The sequence below is a fragment of the Acomys russatus genome, chromosome 11 (assembly GCF_903995435.1).
Source record: "Acomys russatus chromosome 11, mAcoRus1.1, whole genome shotgun sequence".
Taxonomy (NCBI): Eukaryota; Metazoa; Chordata; class Mammalia; order Rodentia; family Muridae; genus Acomys; species Acomys russatus.
Genome location: NC_067147.1, coordinates 36,239,413 through 36,260,855, shown reverse-complemented (window position 1 = coordinate 36,260,855; position 21,443 = coordinate 36,239,413). Strand labels below are relative to the sequence as shown.

Sequence of the window (21,443 nt, the reverse complement as noted above, 5' to 3'; positions counted from 1 at the left end):
CTTCCTCTAAAACCAAGCAAGGTTTACATATATACATAGTCTGTTGGTAAGAGCTCACTGTGAACACGGACACTGCTGGCTGAAGCTCTGGGTCTAATCCCCAACTGCTCAAAAAATTACCAGCCCTATGTTTTTCAGTCCTCCCTTTTCCCTTCTTTGTGGAAAAAGAGAAACTTGTTAAACCCTACAGGATTATTGTGAAGATCCAATGAGAAAGCACTTGATCAATCATTAGAAAACAATAAATGTCATGAAAGGCTAAGCAGGTTAAAAAACAAAAACAAAAACAAAATAGTTACTTAATTTACATTTCTACATATTATTTAATAATTATTTCATGCAGTCATAGGTATTGAACCTAAAACCTCACACATCCAAGGTCCAGATACACAGACTATAAGTAAGTACATGAACTAAAAACCCAACTTCACCAGGGGTCAGGAAAATGTATTTAAAGTCTTGTTGAGGTTAACAACAGAATGGAAAAGCTGACAAAATAAATTTTTGATTATTATAAAAGTTAGTGGAGATGTGACAACACAAGAAACTTTATATACTACTGGTGGGAATCTGTTTAGAAAATGACTGAGCCATTTTTTGAAAAAATAAATATATACTTAAGCAAACAATCTAGCTCCAAAATGAAACAAGCATACATCCAGACAAGAACGTGTACATGAATTTCATTAGGAGCTTTACTTGAAATAGCCAAAGACTAGAAATAAATCCAAAGTCAAAGTCAATAAATTAGAGTCTGCTCACAGTATAAACTAAAATAATAAAATGAAATTAATTATTGATAGCTGCACCAAGATGAATGCATATCAAAATAACTATGCTGAGTTCAAGAAATCAAAACAAAACACAAATATCAGATGAGAGAGATGATTGAGCAGTTAAGAACACTTGCTGCTCTTGCAGAAGACCTGGGTTCAGTTCCCAGTACCCACACAGCAACTCCCAACTGTGGGTAACACTCAGTGTGGGTAAGCCAATGCCCTTTTCTGGCCTCTACGGGCACCAGCCATGCATGTGCTGCACAGATAAACATGCAGGCAAAACCCCCATATACCTAAATAAAATGTAAAGAACAAAGAATATTAAATTATAAAAACCACAAATTAATCTATTGACAAGCATTGAATTAAAGTTGTCTAGGAATGCAGGAGAGGAGAGGGGGATGGGAAGAGCCGTGCAGAGATGTGGGATGACGACCATACTACCCGGATTGTAACTGTGTCACTGTACATGTATTTATCGATACTGCTCAGCCTCAGTACTTCACAGAGACTCAATTATAATGACTTTTAAAAAACAGTGTAATCCTATCTTCTCCTGTATGAGATCACTGTGATGGGCTGGACTACGTCCCCATAAAAACATTATGTGTGCTGTATGTTAACCTAACATTTCATGGAGTAGTGACAGTTCACCAATAGAACCGCAGCATTTGGGAGGCCAACACTACCGTAAGTTAGAGTCCAGTCTAGACTACATATGAGATCTAAGACAGTTGGGGCTACATAATAAAACCTTGTTTTGGGGCAGGAAAGATAGATGGCTCAGAGGTTAAGAGCACTGACTGCTCTTCTAGAGGTCCTGAGTTCAATTCCCAGCAACCATATGGTAGCTCACAACCAACTATAATGTGATCTGATGCCCTCTTCTGACATGCAGTTGTACATTTAGACAGAGGAATTTACATATAATAAATAAATAAATAAATAAATAAATAAATAAATCTAAAAAAAAAAAGACCTTGTTCCAAAAAATTTATAAACAAAAAAATACCCTTCATATATTCACTGTGCTCCTAAATTACAAGAATGTAATTTCAAATGCGCGTCAGAGTTCTGGCACAGTCCTGATTTCATCTATGCATAAAGCTAACTGGCAGGTGGCAGAAGTGGGTAGGGCGGAAGCATAACTACAGCAAGAGAGGCAAAGATCTGAGGCCATCTTGGCACTAGGTGAGGGAGGGATCAGCTAAGGATTTCTGTAAAGGGCCAGATAGGGCATTTTTCGTTTTGTGGGCCATGCCAATCTGTTATCATGATGCAACTGCCAGTTTAACACAAAACCACCACAAGCAACACATAGAAAGAAGGTATGCCCCAATAAAACTTCATGTTCAGCCGGGCAGTGGTGGCGCACGCCTTTAATCCCAGCACTCAGGAGGCAGAGGCAGGCAGATCTCTGTGAGTTCGAGGCCAGCCTGGTCTAAAAGGTGAGTCCAGGACAGCCAGGGCTGCACAGAGAAACTCTGTCTCAAACAAACAAACAAAAAACAAAACTAAAACATTTTATGTTCATTTACTGGCAGATGAATTTCATATAATTTTTACACAAAGAATAACTCGCTCCACCAGACAAGATGGCCTCAACTCACAGAGGTCTGCTTGCCTCTGCCTCCCAAGTGCTGTGATGAAAGGTGTGCGCCACCACTGCCTGGCTGAAGAAATATTTTTTTTTTTTTTTTTTTTTTTTGTCCATGACTCTATTATTTATTTGGTTTCTATAGTGAAATATTCTTTTTACTAACGTTTTAGTCATTTAAAAATATAAAATACCTCTAGGTTTCTAGGGCTTATAAAATTAGGCAGTAGGTCAGATTTGGCCTGAGGGTCATAGTTCACTAACCCATCAAAATGTTTTAGAATAGGTACCAAAGTGTTGAATTTTTATTTGTCTCTAAACCAATTATTCACTCATTTCTTATATTTGAGGGAAAGCAAATGTGACTTTGAATATTTTAAAGGGAATTGCTTGGATATATTTGTCATCTGGGTTTCCTGAAAGCAAACATAAAAGGGCAGTTTGGGTGGAAAAATAATGTAGAGCAAAGAATAGCTTTTAAAAATCATATATACATTGTAAATGCAATTTGGGGACAAATTTTTTTTTTTTTTCTGGGAAAAAGACGTCAATACTCTCAAATTCAGAATAATTCCTATGCTTCCTGAATGTCCATAGCCCTCAAATACAGTTAGGAACATTACAAGTACAAAGTAGGAATGAGATAACTTTCAGGTTGTGGGCATGGTGGTACACACCTTCAACCCCAGCACTCAGGATACAGAGGCAAGCAGATCAATTCTAGGCCAACCTGGTCTACTAAGTAAATTCCAAGCCAGCCAAGGGTACATAGTGATATTCATATTCTCTCTCTCTCTCTCTCTCTCTCTCTCTCTCTCTCTCTCTCTCTCTCTCTCTCTCTCTCAAAATGAAAACAAACTACAACAACAACAAAAATGAAAAAACACACACACAATACAATAAAACAAAAAGGAGCTTTCAGGTTGTATTTAACACATTAAAAACAAATACCAATGAAGCCAAATGTTATGTCACCCTTTACATGTGTCTTCTTTATAAATAATTTCTAGTTTAAAGCTAGAATTATTTTCATATGTGTTATAGAATCCTTAAAATTTTTCTATTTTGGGGCCGGGCAGTGGTGGCACACGCCTTTAATCCCAGCACTCGGGAGGCAGAGGCAGGCGGCTCTCTGTGAGTTCCAGGCCAGTCTGGTCTACAAAGGGAGTTGTAGGACAGCCAGGACTACACACAGAGAAACCCTGTCTCAAAAACCAAAAATAACTAACTAGTAAAATAAATAAATAAAAATTGTACTTTGACTTTTAGAGCAGTATTTAATTTAAAATGAAAGAAGACTGTTTCCTGGCAGTGGTCTTTGCCCTTTCTAGTCCTTGACAGATCTTCTGTTAGAGTGCACATACATGCCAGAAAAGGAGATGGTAGCAGAAAGTTAAAAGTACAAATAGGCTTTGTACAATAGTGAGGTAACATGTAAGATACTTGGTATTTTATGTATTCAAACAAAAACTGCTCGGAGGGAAAATATCTTGATCCTATGCCAGAACGCATTCCCGAGATGAAAAGGCTATGTCTTATTTGTCCCTGAACCTTTACTTGGCACACAGTAGGCACTCAATTAAAATCAGATAAATGATGTCTTAAGCTCCCGACACTGTCAATGGTCTGTACTATTCCCAACAATGCTCGCCTCACAGAGACGGCTCTTCCGACTTTCATGATGGTAAATGATATACACCGTTGCTAGTTATGTTCATCCACATTTAGAAGATCCGAGGTACTGAAACTTGGGGCACCTCACTTCAAATTCATCATTCTCCTGATTCTTCTTAGCCAGGAAAGCCATATTAACACTAAAATACAGCTGGAGGGAAAATCCCATCTCTCTAAACTGATTTAAAAGTCCATGGGAAAACTGAAAATTATCTTTTTCTGTTTCTCCTGCACCGTAAACACGGGAAGTGATTCTCTTAGTATTCGAAGTCAACAAGAGCAGAAACATAAACCACTGTTGTTAGCCCTGAGGAACTACATCACCAGAACCGGCAGAAAAAACAGCTTTCTTTAATTCATTGGGACAAACAGCATTTAACAATTATTTTTTTCATTTAAATTCTAGTTGCTAAAAATCGAACTGTTCTGAAGATCACTGTAACTGTATAAATAAACTATCTCTTAGGTAGCAAGTAACATGTAAGCAATTTTATTCATGGGCACTTTAAATCTGAAAATAAGTATAAGAGGGTTAGTTTAAAATATTTTGCCCATCTTAAGTTTCTAAAACAGAAAATCCTAAAAATCCTCAATGTGAATTTAAAACTGTTTTTTGCTAACTTCATTCTTGAATTCTGAGTGTACAAATCTGGACTCCTGGTACGGCTCACAGGTTGGGAGACCTTATCTAGCATGTGTGAAGGTCTGGGTTGAACTGCCCCTCTCACAGGGAGAGATTACAACAAACTAAAGCTAGATATAGCAAAAGTATTTTTCCAAATGCTTCTTTTTATCGCAGCTTTCTGTCAGCAGGAATACAGGAACACTTCCTGTCCCTCACCCCCAAAAGAAAGAAAATCCAAATCCTCTTTCATAGTAACACAGGGGCTTAATGCTATAAGGACTTTCAGAACATCAAATCTAAAAGAACATTTTGGCAGTTACAGCAAAGAAACAGACAATATTAGGCTGGTTTTAAATACATTAACTTTGAAATCCCAAACAACTAATCTTTTGTGAACTTGGTCTCCAGATGTTCGATGCCCTTCACTGCTAAATTACATTAAGTGGTTCCACAGCATTCCCTTGTTAGGTCACTTCATAAAGAATCCCAAGAACCCTCCCAGCCCCCACCCTGAGCACCACAACTACCTGCCACACACTCAAAGTCAGATTTCTCACAGAAATCTGCTCTGCTATACCCAAACAGCTACTTCTAACCCATAGGGAAAATCAATTCCTTCCAGCTGAAAAGCTACTCTGGAGCCGCATGTAAGATGCAGCAGCCGCCCAGGTGAGGAGATGAGCCAGTGAGAGTGCTTGGGAAGAGCGTGCCACAAAGACGCTCCTACCCAAAGAACACTGCATCCACTAGGCTTCGAATCCCTGCTACAATCCTCAGGAACCTTGACCCTTAGCCAACCCTGACTCTGCACTCACCTCAGCTCAGCTTCCTCAGGGAGCCCACTCACTCTCAGACTATCAGGACGCTCTCGCCTTCTCCTGTAAAGGCCGGACTGTGAAAGCTCCTTAAGTTGTAATGCAGTCATGGTTTGCTCTGCACAGCAATTAAGGATACTTTGGAGCGCTTATGCTAGGCGAGTGTTGCCAGCTCAGAAAGGCAGTGTCCTCTGCGGAAGGACTTCAGCACACCTGACTCTGGGTTAGAAAGCTCCAGGCAAAGCAGGGTAGGCTAGTCGGCTGAAACACAGCTTCCTGTTTCTCTTTGGGACACACCCTCCCCAGCAAGACATGACTTGCCTTATCTCTAGGCCCTGTACCTAGGGGAGGGGGGGTCAGTGACCCACATGGCCCACGTGGGGGTCACCAATAAGCAAATTTCTTATGAACAGAGACAGCAAGTCCTTTATAAAATCTCTCCAAGAGTCTTCCAAATTAGAGTTGGAGAAAAAAATCTCAGCAAAGTAATGCTTAAAGAAGGGTCCTGCCCTATTTTATTTGCCAGGAAATCCATTAACATTTCACAGACAGCTGTCAGTATACAGAAGTGCCTGGTCATCAGGAGCTCTTAGGGACATTTTCTCTCAAAAAAAAAAAAAAAAAAAAAAAAAAAGGCAGAATTCCAAAGGAAGCAGCCCAATTCCTTCCTCTCTCAGCACTCTAAATCTAAATCCTCCTTAAGAGAACGGGGTGCCTGGGCCATCCCTTCCCTAATAAATAGTACTTAAAAAAAAAAAAAAAGATAAATGGGGGAAGAGCATTTCTTCTGCTAAATTCTGTTAGCTGATTTTCTGATTCTGTGCCAACTCTTTCTGAATAACCCCAACTTACCCAGTCACCTCTGCTGGGTAACACTTATCTCGGGTTGTCAGCCTACAAATGCCAATATTTATCTATGTAGTTGATCATGGAGAAAAGGTGAAGGGGCTCCGGCTCACAGAGGACATGGGAAATGCTGTGTCACCTGCTCCAATAATGTGAACAGTACAGCAAGCAGGGCGCCACCCACAAGGCCAAGTAAGTCCCCTTCAGGATGTACACCACAGCACACATATCGGCTGCTGGCTAGTTCTTGGCCAAAGGCTTGCTTCATGGTTCTAGTAACTTCTCTTTGGGCAATTTGTACCATTCTCTTCCTTCTAGAGTTCTCTCAACAAGAATACAGGGAAAGGGATGGAGAGTGAGGTTCACTGGTGAGTGCATCGTTAGCGTGTGCAAGGTCTTGGGCTCAATACCAGCACTACCCCAAAAGAGGAAAGATGGGCTGCTACAGCACAATGGGACCGCTAGCTTTACTTTCAAAAGAGGTGGGTTGGCTGCTGCTGTTATTGTTTTACTGATGCAACTTGCGGACAAGGAAACAGCATGGTGACTACTGAGTTACTTACACAGGAAACAGAGAACTGTGTGGGATGGATCCTGTACAAGAGTCTGTGGTTAAAAGGCTGTGACAGCAGTAACAACAACAACCAAAAAAGTAGTTCCAAGGCCTGTACCAAGCTATGACAACTGGCGCCCTCTGACTTTTCAATGGCTGGGCTGACAAGTAGGAATGTTAGTAAATCAATGTTCATGCTACAATGAAACTGCTACAAAGAGTAAAATTAAATCCTGAACCTCTGCTGAAGGTTCTTTAAACAACTGTCTTCATGAAGCAGATGATGGAGGGAGGGAGGGACAGAGGGAGGGACGGAGGGAGGGAGAGAAAGGGGGGTTGCTTTACTTTTCTCCTTCACCCCTGCAGATGAATATTGAGGCTGACACACTGTAAAAAGTGCTAGGTAAGAACACACAGGCACCAACAGGGACTCCACAGCTTTGAAAAAACATTTCACAAACTTCGGCAAAATATACTATCGACTAGCATTCAGCCAGCAACCAGAATTGGCCCTACACCACTACCAGATGGGAACGCATACCCAGCCCAGTGCACAGGAGAGTGACATAGTACAGTAGAGCACAGCAGATTCTGGATCTTTAAAAAAAAATGTTGTTGTTGTTGTTGTGTTGTTTCTGGAGACAGTTTTACAAGCTGGCTTTACTGACTTGGAACTTGCTACATAGACCAGGCTTGCTTCAAACTCAGAGACCTGCCTGCCTCTGCCTCTAAAATACAGGAATTAAAGATGTGTACTACTCTGCCCAGCCCCCATTTTAGTATTTGAGACAAGGACTCATCTATCTCAGGCTAGCCCTGAACTCCCTAGGTAGCCAAAGATGTCTCTGAATGCCTTACCTCCCCATCTCCACCCTCAAGTGCTGGGATTACAAGTGTGCATCAACTACTCCTAGTTGCCTGCTTTTTAAGACGCTGAGTACTCTTGCACGCTAAGCAAGCGTTTTACCAACCCCGGCCCTCAGACCTGAGCGACATATCTCCAGACCCCAGTTCCTTTCTTCCCCTTCAAATACACTTTCCCATAGGAAAAAAAAAACTTACCAACTGTGCCTAAGTTTTCTGTTCAGATACAGTTCAAAGATCTTTAATTTCAAGCAATCATTTGCATATATTTTATAGTATGAGAGGCTTAAACAAGTGCTTTTCCTCACACGACTCTAAAGAGAAACGTTTCTATTTCTGTATTCTTAAGATTTTGGCTGCCAGTGCAGCCTTGTACCCAGTGCAGGACTCGTACCCTCATTTTTCACGTGGCCTCACCACTGTCTAATATTTGTAACTGGAGATGTTGCCTCTCCTTGGACACTTGTAGTAGTGATCACTTCATAAAGCTCTCTCCTATTCCTAGTGTGACAAGGAACAATGGGCTGCGCCAGCTGCTGCGGCGGCCGGAGTGTCCCGGCCTGCGTCTGCTCCTGCGCAGCACTTGTTGCACCAGCCTCATCGTAACTTTCCACACCACCCTGTTCTAGCTTACTAATCTCTTGTTGAATCTGCCATGAAATAGCAATCTGCTCTAATTCAGTATCAGCCATCAAAGCTGACAATTTCTTCTGTAATTTGAAAATCCTCACAGAAATGATTAAATACAAAGTTCTACAAAGTGCTGTGCAAGATCTTTGTGCTCTCAGGCTAACAACTACGCAATGGTTTTCCATCTTCTGGGAGTCAGGCATCTTCGGGGAATCTGGTCAGAGTTTGCATTTGAGTACTACATTTTACAACAGCATTACAAAACTGACATTTTAAACCCCACAGACAGTTCTTCAGGTCTTCCCTGCATGTTTGTTTCTCCCTTTTCTGAACGCCTCCAACTCACTGCTCAGCAGTGGGCTACATACTATTTGGGAAAAGTTCCTCTTGTCTGTTCTAAATTTCTGTCAGCCACCAATCTTCTGATCTATTCAACCTGATCTTTTTAAGTGCAGGTCGATTACTTATTGACCCTTCTTAAAAACCTCCCCATGGCTCCACTGCTTTATAACAGTATAAACAAAGAGAATGAGGTGTGCTGACTGGTGCCAGCAGAGCCTGCCCCTGGCTCCTCGGCTCCTAGCATTCTGGACTCCAGGCAGTTCCTAGGACGATTATTCCTCTCACTTCCTGGTTTCTGTGGCTGCAGCCTGTATGTCTAGAAGAAGGGTTCTTGCAGGGCTAGCTCCTACTCAGCCCACTGCATCTTGGACAAGCACAGGAAGCTGCATTAGGAGTAACGATATATGAGAGAACTGTGGTATCTCACACTCGTTCCTCAGTGAGAGGGGTGACTTCTGTGCAAGCACGATCCAACTTGCCAGCCCAGCACTGGCTGTTTTCCCCAAGAGCCTTGTCTTCCCTTTACCTGGTCAGCTTGGCTAGCTCTTATCCAGCTAAGAAGCCCCTTTATTTCTTATATGTGTTCTAAACCTCACCATTTTAACTCCAGCATTCCTTTTAACCCCAGCCTGTTGTCACCATAACAAAATTACTTCCTATGTACTCTTATAGCAATAAGTAGTAAAACTATCATCTTAATATCACCTGTTCTCTCAAGAACCTTTCCACGCAACCCATTTTGTGCACTTGGTCCCTTTAAAAAAAAATCTGAGATTGGAGGGCATGGCTCAGTGGGTAAAGGCGCTTGCCACACTGGTCTGGTGAACCCACCTGAATTCTATACCTGCAACGCCTACCACACATTTACATACGAATGAACACAACTTTAAAGTTTGTTATTGGGTCTGGCTGAGCAGCATGTGCTTTTAAGTCTAGTACTTAAAAGGTTGAGACAGCCAGAGTTTTGTGAGTTCAAAGCCACCCTGGTCTTCCTAGCAAGTTCCAAGACAACTAGAGCTGTTTCCAACGACAACAATGAATAATAATAATAATAATAATAATAATAATAATAATAATAATAATAATAATAATAATGTGTAATTGGCTTGATTACCTAGAATTTTATTATGAATTATTTGAGAATTCACCAAGAGACCTTGCACCACTTGAGATTATTTAGTAATGTAAATGACATTATGTTGTTGATTTTAAGAGACATATTTCTGACTCCAAGTTTTTGTGGGTGGGTGGAGTCTTGTCTAGTTAGAGGGTGTCCTCTTCAGTCTCCATGGCCCCTATTACTAGGAGGCTTAGCTATTGTCCCCTCATATCCTCCCAGAGGCCTATTCTGACTTAGGTCTCCAGTTTGTCACAGAGATGCCCCCAGCCACAGTTTCTCTTTTGTCTGTATGCCTTCTGTCCTCATGATCCTGCTCTCCCCAGGAATGATCCCAATTATAATCTTAAAGGCAACAATGTTGACGTTTTATTTCCTCATCTCAGACATCAGCTTTATTCCTTTTGTACACAGCCTTTACTTTTTTTGAGACAGGGTCTTACTATGTAGCTCTGGCTGGCCTGGATCTTACCATGTGGAGTAGGCTGGCATTAAATACACAAAGATCCACCTGCCTTTGGCTCCCACGTGGTAGGATAACAGCGTGCAGCACCACGCCAGGCCGCGGCTTGCTACCTTTTCCATGCCTCATATACAAGTTCATTTTGCTGACAGAAATTTGAGAAAGGATTTTTAGGCTTAAAGATATAATTACTTAAAAAAAAATTATATACTAGGGTTAGAGCTATGGCTCAGCAGTTAAGAGTACCTGCTGCTCTTATAGACCTAAGTGCAATTCCCAGCACTCATAGCAGGCACTGTGAGATTTCATTTCACATGAAAAGATTATATAGAGATGTGTGTATATACACACACATATACATACTTCCCCTCCAGAGAGAGAGAGAGAGAGAGAGAGAGATTAGCAGAATCATGGACTATCTAAACCAAGACCTCAGCTTTCAGGTTGATATGGAAAATCCAGAAGCCACATGTAGAAGCCTGTCATCATGCAAGTAACAAGGATTCAGACAAGGCTCTTGTGAGGTAGGGCTAAAGAGATAGAAATATTCTATGAAGAACACAGAAAACAACACACTGTGCCTGTCCAGCGCTCACACCATCACAGGTTGGGCTCTGGTCTCACCTACAGGCTAAGGGGACGCTGCTATTGAGCATGTGGTCACATAAATAACCCTGCACATACAAACACTTCAAGTTACAGAAGAGTGGAGTGTTAAGAGAATGTGAGAGTGTGGAGGACAGGAGAGTAGGGACTTTCCCAAGTTAGTGGCACTGGTTGTGATGACTTTAACCCTGAGAAGCCCTGAGATATGGGACTCAACTATGTGGCTAGGGAGAAACTCAGAGGTATGATGACATCAGACAGACAAAAAGTAACATGTTTCAGTGTCCTTAATTCTACGAGTGACATGAAGCTGCTGGCTGCTTTGTTTTTGGCATTTCTATATGTAGTATTCATGCATGAGTATTCTCATGTGTGTAGGATCACATGTGTATGCAGATGCATGTGGAGGCCGGAGTTTCACACTGACTGTGTTCCTTTTACACTGAGGCAGGGTCTTTCACTGGCACCCAGAGCTTGCCAGCTAACCAGATGGCTCACAGGATACTGTTTCTACCACCTGACTGCCGGAATGACACGGAGGCATTTACAGAGGTGCTGGGAATCTGAATCGCAGTTCTCACGCATAAGCCTCAAATAAATGCTTTACTCACTGAGCCCTTTCCCCATCCCAAAGCTGCTGTTTTAAGTAGGACTGACAACTTCAATGTAGGCGGAGGGCCCCTCTCCTGTGAACAGGGGCAGGGTATGGGGACTCAGGCAGTGACAGTAAGACAGGAAGCAGTAGGATAGGGACAGCAACTAAAGCCAGGATAGTAGTGATAAAAACAGGAAAAAGAAGCTGGGCGTGGTGGCACTCGGGAGGCAGAGGCAGGCAGATCGCTGTGAGTTCGAGGCCAACCTGGTCTACAAAGTGAGTCTAGGAGAGCCAAGGATACACAGAAAAACCCTGTCTCAAAAAAACAAAACAGAACAAACAAACAAACAAACAAACAAACAAAAAACCATAAAAAACAAAAAGAGAAAAACAGAAAAAAAGGGTGTGAGGTGCACCAGGAAGCAAAGTGGAGAAGCTGAGGTGACAGACTAGGAGGAGCAGAGAGGGAGGCAGCAGGCTCTGCATTGTTAACATTTTTCTCCACATTCTTTTATCTAAGTAGCAACAAAACAGACCTGATCTTGCCCACTGAAAGGCTAGCATTTAAAGCCTACTTTGAACTAATAAATAGTTTTAAAAGTTCACAAGATTAGCCAGGGGATGCGTCTCTGTTCGTAGACTGCTTGCCTAGCAGGCATGAAATTGTGGGTTCTATCACTGGTGTCACATAAACTGGGTGTGGTGGTGCCCAGCACTGGGGAGGTGGCAGCAGAGGGATCAGAACTTAAGACTCGTCCTAGGTACACAGTGCAGGGACAGTCAGCCCCTGTCTCAAAAGGTAAAGTGGGGGCATGGAGATGACTCAGCAGGTTAAACATACCTTGCAAGTGTGAGGGACTGAGTTTGATCCCTAGAGTTCTCTTTCCTTTAATACATGCATCTGTTTTTGAGACCTAGTCTTAACAATCAAATATATTATTAAGCAAATACATAGCAGTTTAAACAAGCCAACAATAGAAGGGCATTCTTACGACAAGTGGAGAAATGTGATTACAAACCGCATGGGCATTAAATAATGCTGAGGAATCTGTTCTTTTTGTCATGAAGGACAGCAGTATGTGGTCTTATAAGGAAGTGTCCACCTCAGAGACCAACTCTGATGAATACCGAGTTAGTATCAATTGAAACCAGAATCTGCTCTTAAATATGTTGTTAAGAGAGGAAGAAGAATGTGAAACAAGGAGAGCAACAGAGTAATGAAGTCCAGGCAATGAGAGTGCTGAAGAGTCATCTCTTGTTTGTACTAAAACATTTTCCTAATAGCTTTTCCTAATGAGGCCTCTGAGGACGTTACCTTGACATAGTGACAAATATCTTGTCTAAGATCATACAAAGTACATTCAAGGACATGTTAAATTTCAAAAGGAGGTCTCTTTCAAAAGAGGAGAGTGCGCCAGGTGGTGGTAGTGCCCGCCTTTAATCCCAGCATTCGGGAGGCAGAGGCAGGTGGATCACCGTGAGTTCGAGGCCAGCCTGGTCTACAAAGTAAGTCTAGGACAGTCAAGGCTACACAGAGAAACCTTGTATCCAAAAACTAAAAACCAAAAATAAAATAAAATAAAAAGAAAAAGAGGAGAGAGCATTCTAAGTGGAGGAGTGAGGGCTGCCTCAAGGATAACAAGCTGATGATCCCTGATAAACTTGCTGATAAACTGGGGAACTCAGAATCCTATTTAATCTAGTTTACCTGATTTACATGTTATGTGGAAAAAAGGTGTCTACATGATTTATATGTCATGTGGGGGAAAGGGGGTAAAGAGTTTGAATTCAGGGTGGGAAGGATTACAAACTTGGAGATAACAGAGTTTAAAGGTTCTTCTCACAGCAGCATAAGCCATAGGGGCAGAAGGAAGAAGACATTCAGAGTGTGTGTGTGTCTGTGTGTGTGTGTGTGTGTGTGTGTGTGTGTGTGTTTGTGTGTTGGGGAGGGAGTAGGGTTCGTGCTTTTTCAGGGAAACATGTTACTGAAAATAAATCCATACAATCAAGAATAGCACATATACCTACAGGGTGGTTCCTTTATGTGCTTCTAGCTGAATCATATCTTGAACAAGGCTACTTCAAACCCTTACCGGCTTTCCCTGATCCTCCATTCCTGTCACACCCTGATCCTCCACTCCTGGCAGCTGACTGTTCCCACCCCCACCCTCCGCCCCCACCCCATTATCATCTTCAGAATGTAATCACCACAACTGCCTTTAGGGCCTATTTTCCACTGTTCTCTTATTTTATAATGACCTCTGTTCTACTGGAGCTCAGTAAACAACACAAAACCCACCCTGTGCTTAGCTTATATAACTGTCATATTAAAGGCAACGATCACGATGTTAATCTTTTACATAGTATTTGATTTAATCCTGAGTGACATCCTTTTTTATATAAGCAGAAATAAGGCCTACACTGCTATGTGACAGTACCAGAATTGAATGGCATTCAGAGGCCTTACTTATACCCACAGCACCATGTTGCCTTTCTCAAATTAAGAACTCAATTTTAAAGAACGTAATCTCTTCAATGTGGTAGCAACAAAAGAAAACCATTTCACTACAGCTTGCTTAGGAATGCTGTGACTAGAGGCTGTCAGAATTCGAGGAGAGGCTGAACCAGAGTGAGACCCTATCTCAAAAGCCGAAATAAACCAATAAACAGATGCAAATATCCAGTACAGATATCTTAGACTATGAAGGGTGCAGCTTTTAAGTGCTCTTTCTGCCACCATGTGGCTCCTACAGATATTACAAGCACACAATTTTCGAAGGTGAAGGGATACCAGCTTTGTTAATGTTCAGGTCATCACTGCAGGGTAGAAACACAGAGAGAGCCACCATTTGTTACATAATGAGTTTAAAACACATTTTGGGCTGTGGTGTATCATGGCGTGCTTGCTAGGCACAGCAAGGCTAGCACGGAAGACACCACCATCATCCGCTGGTCTACACGTTTCCAAACAATGCTTAATAAAACGGAAACCTCAATAAGGAGCTCAATTATTGTAAGAAGCTGAGCAGTGTTGGTGCACGCCTTTAACCTTAGCACTTGGGAGGCAGAAGCAGGCAGATCTGTGTGACTTTGAGGCCAACCTGTCTATACAGTGAGTTCCAGAACAGCCAGAGCTACAGAGAGGAACCCCTGTCTTAAAAAAACAAACAAAAGAAGAGAAGAAAGAAAAAAAAAATCAATGTAAAATCACTAAAGATTAAGGAAACCACTAAGACTAGTAAGGAAAGCGGAAAAGCCTTGCTTTCAGGCATAACTAAGTAGGGAAATAAGGACCCACGTATATACTTCAAAACTAAAAAGTAAATAATATGGAAAGAATATAGACGCTCTCTACATATAATTACTACTTTAGCATTTTCCTCCAAATTTAGTACCTTTTTTTTTGAGCCAGGGTCTCACTATGTAGTTCTGGTCTGAAATTCACAATATAGACAAAGCCGGCCTTGAACTCAGAGATCCACCTGCTTCTTCAAACAACTAATCGCTTCTCCCTCACTGTAGCCCAGATCAGCACAGGCATTGTCTCCTTGGCTCTGCTGTTCTCTATGAGCTGTGCTCCATGCTGTTCCCATTTTGTGAAGCCTTCTCATCGAGGCAGTGGGAGCTCTCCAGGTGACGTTTCCCTGAACTTCAGGCACACTGCCCTTGCATTTGCCCCACCAAATGCTGCTCACTGCTGAGACATCTCCCTCAGTGTTCCCTAGAGTGTGGCAAACAGCATGTAGACAGGAAATAGTTGCTGAGGAACTCAGGTTCAGGTACTTCACAGAAACATGAGAAGGTATTTAGTACAGTGAAACTTTTTCTTAGTCGTATTTACAAACACACATATACACAGAAATTTACAAACAAGGCTCTTGGCTCAGAAAGACACAATCTGCCAGACAAGGTAGTTGATTTCCCATAAAGAAGTCTTGTATTAGTAATTTCTTAAAATGTAGACTATGACCGCCATCGCTTTCTGCTTTGCTTCTTTCCCTGCCTCGGGCCCTTGCCTGCAGGGATTCCAGGCATGCACGTCTGCTCTTCAGGTGCTGACGTCAGCGAAGCCTTCCCGATGGTCTAATCTGTTAACACCTATCAAAGGCACTCACTCTGTATAGTGACTACAGCCCTCTGCGCCTGTACTGAGTTTGGAGTTTGTCTCAGAGGACAGTCTGGCTTCCTTTCTTCCCCAATCATGGGGTGTCTCACTTCAGTTTTCATGTTTCTGTGGCAGGGATTAGCAAATGTTTGAAAAAAGGCTAGATATTAATATTTTAAGTGCATCCAGCTACCAGATTTTTTTTCTTTAACAGATCTTAAATTTGTAATTAAAACACTTGTTAATTAACTGCAATGTTATCTGACAGAATACTAAGTATCTAGAGACCCCATCTTCAATTTCTCCTGCCAAACATGACACTAATCAAGCTTACATTCTTCCTAGCACATAAAACAGTAACTTCCATTCTATTAAAGCTGTGGCAAGCAAAAATAAATAAATAGTATATATATCATAAAATAATTTAAGATAAATGTTGGGGGGTTTTATTTTTGTTTTTTTCGAGACAGGGTTCACTGTGTAGCCTTGGCTGTCCTGTTCTTGCTTTGTAGACCAGGCTGGCCTCAAACTCACAGTAACCTGCCACCACACCCAGCCAAATATTACTTTTTTAAAAGATTTATTTATTTATTTATTATGTATACAGTGTTCTGCTTACACGTACACCTGCAGACCAGAAGAGGGCATCATATCACATTAAAGATGGTTGTGAGCCACCATGTGGTTGCTGGGAATTGAACTCAAGACCTTTGGAAGAGCAGACAGTGCTCTTAACCTCTGAGCCATCTCTGCAGCCCCCCCAAGTACTAATTCTTAAAACTATAAATTCTCAACAAAATGTCTTCACTTGGTAGTCATATTGTGACTAGAAATACAGAAACTGAACCAAGGTAAAAAGTTACTTTTGAGTAGAAAGAGCTTTCTAAGCCTTTCACCTAGGGAGGGGGTGGGTTACTTTAATTTAGACTAGTGTTTGGGGAATGTAAAGTATCTATTTTAGTTTCCCATGAACTGGTACACTGGCCGGCTGACTAGCTGGAGGAGCCTTGTGGCAGCTACTTACCTATGGAGGACAATCTGTACATTGGCGTACCTCTACGAATGCTGCTGAGGTAAAAGGTGAAGGTCAGTGGGGAGACCAGCTGAGCCACCTGGTGAGACTGTGCTTCAAAACAAGAACACAGTTGCTCAAGTCTCTTGATCTAAAATACATTTAATAAAGTGTGGCAGTGGTCCCATGTAACTCCAACACTCAGCAGGCGGAGAATCAGAAATCTGAGACTACACTGGGCCTATGTAGTGAAACACTGTTTGATTTATTATTTGAAACAAAGTCTCACTGTGCAGCCTGAGAGTCTGAAACCCTGCCTACCTCTGTCTCCTGAGTGGTGGGAATAAAGGTGTGTGTCTGGCTAGACTCAAATTTAAAAAAAAAAAAAAAAAAAAAAAGAGTTCAAAATTCCTAAGAGTTACAGAATACTGGCTTTCACAGAACAGATACCAATTAGTATGATAATAACAATAACAACAAAACTGACAATAAATAATACCTAAGGAACTGCTTAGAAGCTAATCTGCTGGGCCGGAAAGAGGCTCAGCAGTTAAGAACACTAGCTGCTCTTCCAGAGGACCCAGGTTCAATTCCCAGCACCTACATGGCAGCTTATAACAACTGTCTGAACTCAAGTTCCAGGGAAATCTGACACCTTCATACAGACATACATTCAGGCAAAACACCAATGCACATAAAATAAAATAAAATTGTATAGGTGAAGATTAAAAGAGCATTTCTTTACATTATGGGCAGAAAAAAACAAACAGTATACAAAAGAATTCTTTCAGTAATGTAGTAGAGGAAGTGTTTATGGGTAGGAAAACATAGCCAAGCACATAATCTGCTCAACACCAGAAAACAGTACCCTCTAGTGCCTGTTTGTGAATCTGCTGCTTTTCAACTAACAAGAAATAACATTTACTAGATGGCTCAGAGATTAAGAGCACTGTCTGCAGCCGGGCGTGGTGGTGCACGCCTTTAATCCCAGCACTCAGGAGACAGAGGCAGGCGGATCGCTGTGAGTTCGAGGCCAGCCTGGTCTACAAAGTGAGTCCAGTATGCCCAAGGCTACACAGAGAAACCCTGTCTCGAAAAACCAAAAAAAAAAAAAAAAAAAAAAAAAAAAAAAGAGCACTGTCTGCTCTTCCAGAGGTCCTGAGTTCAATTCCCAGCAACCACATAGTAGCTCACAGACATCTATAATGAGATCTGATGCCCTCTTCTGGCCTGCAGCTGTACATGCAGGCAGAGCACTGTATACAAAATAAATAAATAAACCTTAAAAAAAAGTTACAAAAAAATAAATAAATAAAATAACATTTTAAGTGTTCCATTTAACAGAAGCCTTTATAAAAAAAGAAAATCAAAGGCAAGTGAGATAGCTCAGCATGGAAAAGGTGCATACTTAATGTCAGAATTCATATGTTAGAAAGAGAGAGCTGAAAATTGTTCTCTGACCTCTAAACACTTGCTGTGCCATTTATGTGCCCATACACAATAAGTAAGTAAGTAAGTAAGTAAATAAGGAAATGTAATGAATAAATTAAGTGCTAGGAAAATGAGGCTAGGAGGATAGCTCAGTAGGAAAAGTGCTTGCTGTTCAAACATTACGATCTGCGTATGGAGCTGGGCAGTGGTCGTACACCTTTAATCCCATCACTTGGGAGGCGGAGGTAGAGGCAGAGGCAGAGTCCGAGTTGGAGGCCAGACTGGACTACAGAGCCAGGACAGTCAGGGCTTGTTACACAGAGAAACCCTGTCTCGAAAAACAAACGGACAAACAACAACAAAGATCTGGTATGGATCCCTAGTAGTCATTGTAAAAGCTGGGTGTGACAGGACAGGTCAAGGAGTTAGGAGACAGATGAGTGCTTGTGGGGTGCTGGCCAGATAGTCTAGTTGAAACAGCAAACTCCAGATTCAGTGAAAGACCCATTCTCAAAAACTGAGGCATATACTTACAGAGGGGAATACCAAATGCTAAGCTCTGGCCTCACCCATTCCACAGGCTCGTATTCCTGCTCCTGTTTGTGTTCTCTCCCTCCTTCCCTCCCATGTTATAGAGAAATGTTTCTATGTATGTTCTTTCTTGGATTTTTCTGCGAAGTTCTATGTCTTTGATTTTAGTTAATTAATTAATTTTACAACCCACCTGGAGTCTCCTCTCCCTCCTCTCCTCCCAGTCTTCTCTGTCCCTTGTTTTATTTCAAGTGCTTTTTTCTTTAAAAAAAAAAACAAAACAAAAAAACAAAAAACAAAAAACCGTTTGTGTATGTCTTCGTGTTTGCCTGCAGGTAAGCACATACACCATGTGCATGACTACGGCCTGCAGAGGCTAGAAGAGGACATTAGAGTCTTTGGCACTCAAGTTACAGACACTTGTGAGCCACCATGTAGGTGTTGGGAACTGACCACAGGTCTTTTGCTAAAGCAACAAGTGCTCTTAACCTCTGAGACAGAAGTCCTGGAGAATTACACAAATTCTGAGGTCACAGATGCCAGCAGAGACTACTATAACCAGAAAGGCCATCAATCACAACTGATAAAGAAAAATGCTTCATGATAATACAAAATTTCTATCTACAAATCCAGTTCTACAAAAAGCACTAGAGAGAAAACTAAACTGAAGAGTTTAACTGCACCCTACAAGACAGGAGGAATACATCACCCCAGAACAGTACATCAATAGAGGGTTAAAAAGTCAACAGCATAACAGAAAGTAACAAGAAGCAATAAACGCTGCTGCTCACTGATAGATAACTCCCAATATTAATAGTTTCAATTTCCCCCAATAAAAAGTCATGGGCTAACTGATTGGATCAGAAAACAGGATCCATCTTTCTGCTACTTCGAAGAAACACATCTCTCCATCAAAGAAAAATTAACACTCTAAGGTAAAAATATTGTAAATGGTGTTCCAAAAAAGTATACCCAACAAGTGTAGCAATTTTTAATATCTGACAAAATAGTTTCAAACAGAAACTAATCAAGCCAGGCGTGGTAGCGCATGCCTTTAATCCTAACACTCGGGAGGCAGAGACAGGTAGATTGCTATGAGTTTGAGGCCAGCCTGGTCTACAAAGGGAGTCTAGGACAGCCAAGGCTAACACAAAGATAGCCTGTTTCAAAACACAAAAACAAAAACAAAACAAAACAAATCCACGAAAAGGATAATGCAATTCAAAACATTTATGCACCAAGTACAAGAGCGCCCAAGTTAATAAAAGGAACACCACTACAGCAGAAATCACGCATTAAACCTTTATACAGTTATCTAAACATGGAGTTAAATTAAATAGACCTACCAGACATATACAGAACACTCCATCCAAACACTAAAAATATGCTTTCTTCCCAGCACCTCATGGAACCTTCTCCAAAACTGACCACAAACTAGGACACAAATCAAGTCTCAACATATACAAGAAAATTGAAATTACATCCTGCATCCTATCTGACCACCATAGATAAAAGCTGGATATCAACAAAAACAGAAACTTATTGCTAATATTAGCAACTTAACAACATACCTGAAAGCTCTAGAACAAAAAGAAGAAACAATACACAAAAAGAGTAGATGGCAAGAAATAATCAAACTCAGGGCTGAAATTTAAAAGAAAAAGAAAGAAACAATAACAACAACAGGTAGGTAGTGATGATGCAAACCTTTTATCCCAGCATTTGGGAGGCAGAGGTCAGCCTGGTTTACAGAGTGAGTTCCAGAACAGCCAGAGCTTACACACAGAAATCCTGTCTGTCTATGAATGAGTGAATGAATGAATGAATGAATGAATGAATGAATGAGCAGGCTGGAGAGATGGCTCAGAGGTTAAGAGCACTAGCTGTTCTTCTAGAGGTCCTAAGTTCAATTCCCAGCATCCACATGGAGGCTCACAACCATCTATAATAAGATCGGGTTTCCTCTTTTGTCTTGCAGGCAGAACACTGTATACATACTAAATACATCTTTTTTTAAAAAGAGAGAGAGGAAACAAACAAACAACAACAAAATATAAAGACTCAATGAAATAAAAAGTTGGATCTTTGGGAAAAAGGAAGTCCCAAGTGAATATGAAAAAGAGCATATTACAATAGACACAAAGGAAATCCAAAGAATCATAAAGACATACTTTATAAAAATCTGGGTCCAAAAAAAAAAAAAAAAGATAAAAATCTGGGTCCATGGGGATGGAGATATAGCTCAATGATTAAGAGCCCTGGATACTTTCCCAGAGGACCCAGGTTCAACTAGCATCCACATAATAGCTCACTACCGTCTATTATTATTCCAGTCCTGACAACCTCTGTAGGCGCTGCATGCATGTGGTACATACATACAGGCAGGCAAAACATACATATAAATAAATATATAAAGAAATAATCTGTATTCCACTAAATTAGAAAGCCTAAATGAAACAGATGAATTCCATGATACATACAACCTACTTGATTTAGATAAAATCAAACAAGCTGTTTAAATAGTCCTATGACCAATTATAAAACAGAAGGAGTAAAAGCCGGAGTGGTGGTGCATGCCTTTAATCTCAGCACTCAGGAGGCAAAGGCAGGCGGATCTCTGTGAGTTCGAGGCCAGCCTGGTCTACAAAAGGGAGTCCAGAACAGCAAGGACTGTTACACAGAGAAACCCTGTCTGGGGGGGGGGGGGGGGGAGCAGAAGGAATTAAAGTCTCCCAACCACAAAACTACAGGGCCAGATGGATTCAGAGGGAATTCTCCCAAACTCCAAAGGGGGAAAGAGTACCAATACTCCTCAAATTATTCTGCAAAATAGAAACAGAAGGAAAGTTTCCTAATTC

General features: G+C 41.3%; 1 protein-coding gene across 4 annotated transcripts in view; it reads right to left on the bottom strand.

The window, feature by feature from the left end:
- Lims1 (LIM zinc finger domain containing 1) overlaps positions 1-21,443 on the bottom strand; it is a 101,507-nt gene that overhangs the window by 41,086 nt on the left and 38,978 nt on the right. The window contains exon 1 of one of the 4 annotated variants that reach the window (XM_051153069.1): positions 5,491-5,739. The exons of 2 other annotated variants lie outside the window; for them this stretch is intronic. In XM_051153069.1, coding sequence (XP_051009026.1) covers positions 5,491-5,600 — 110 coding nt within the window. In that variant the 5' untranslated portion in view covers positions 5,601-5,739. Of the gene's footprint in view, positions 1-5,490; positions 5,740-21,443 lie in introns of those variants that run through there. One more of the 4 variants, XM_051153070.1, reaches the window with a different exon arrangement.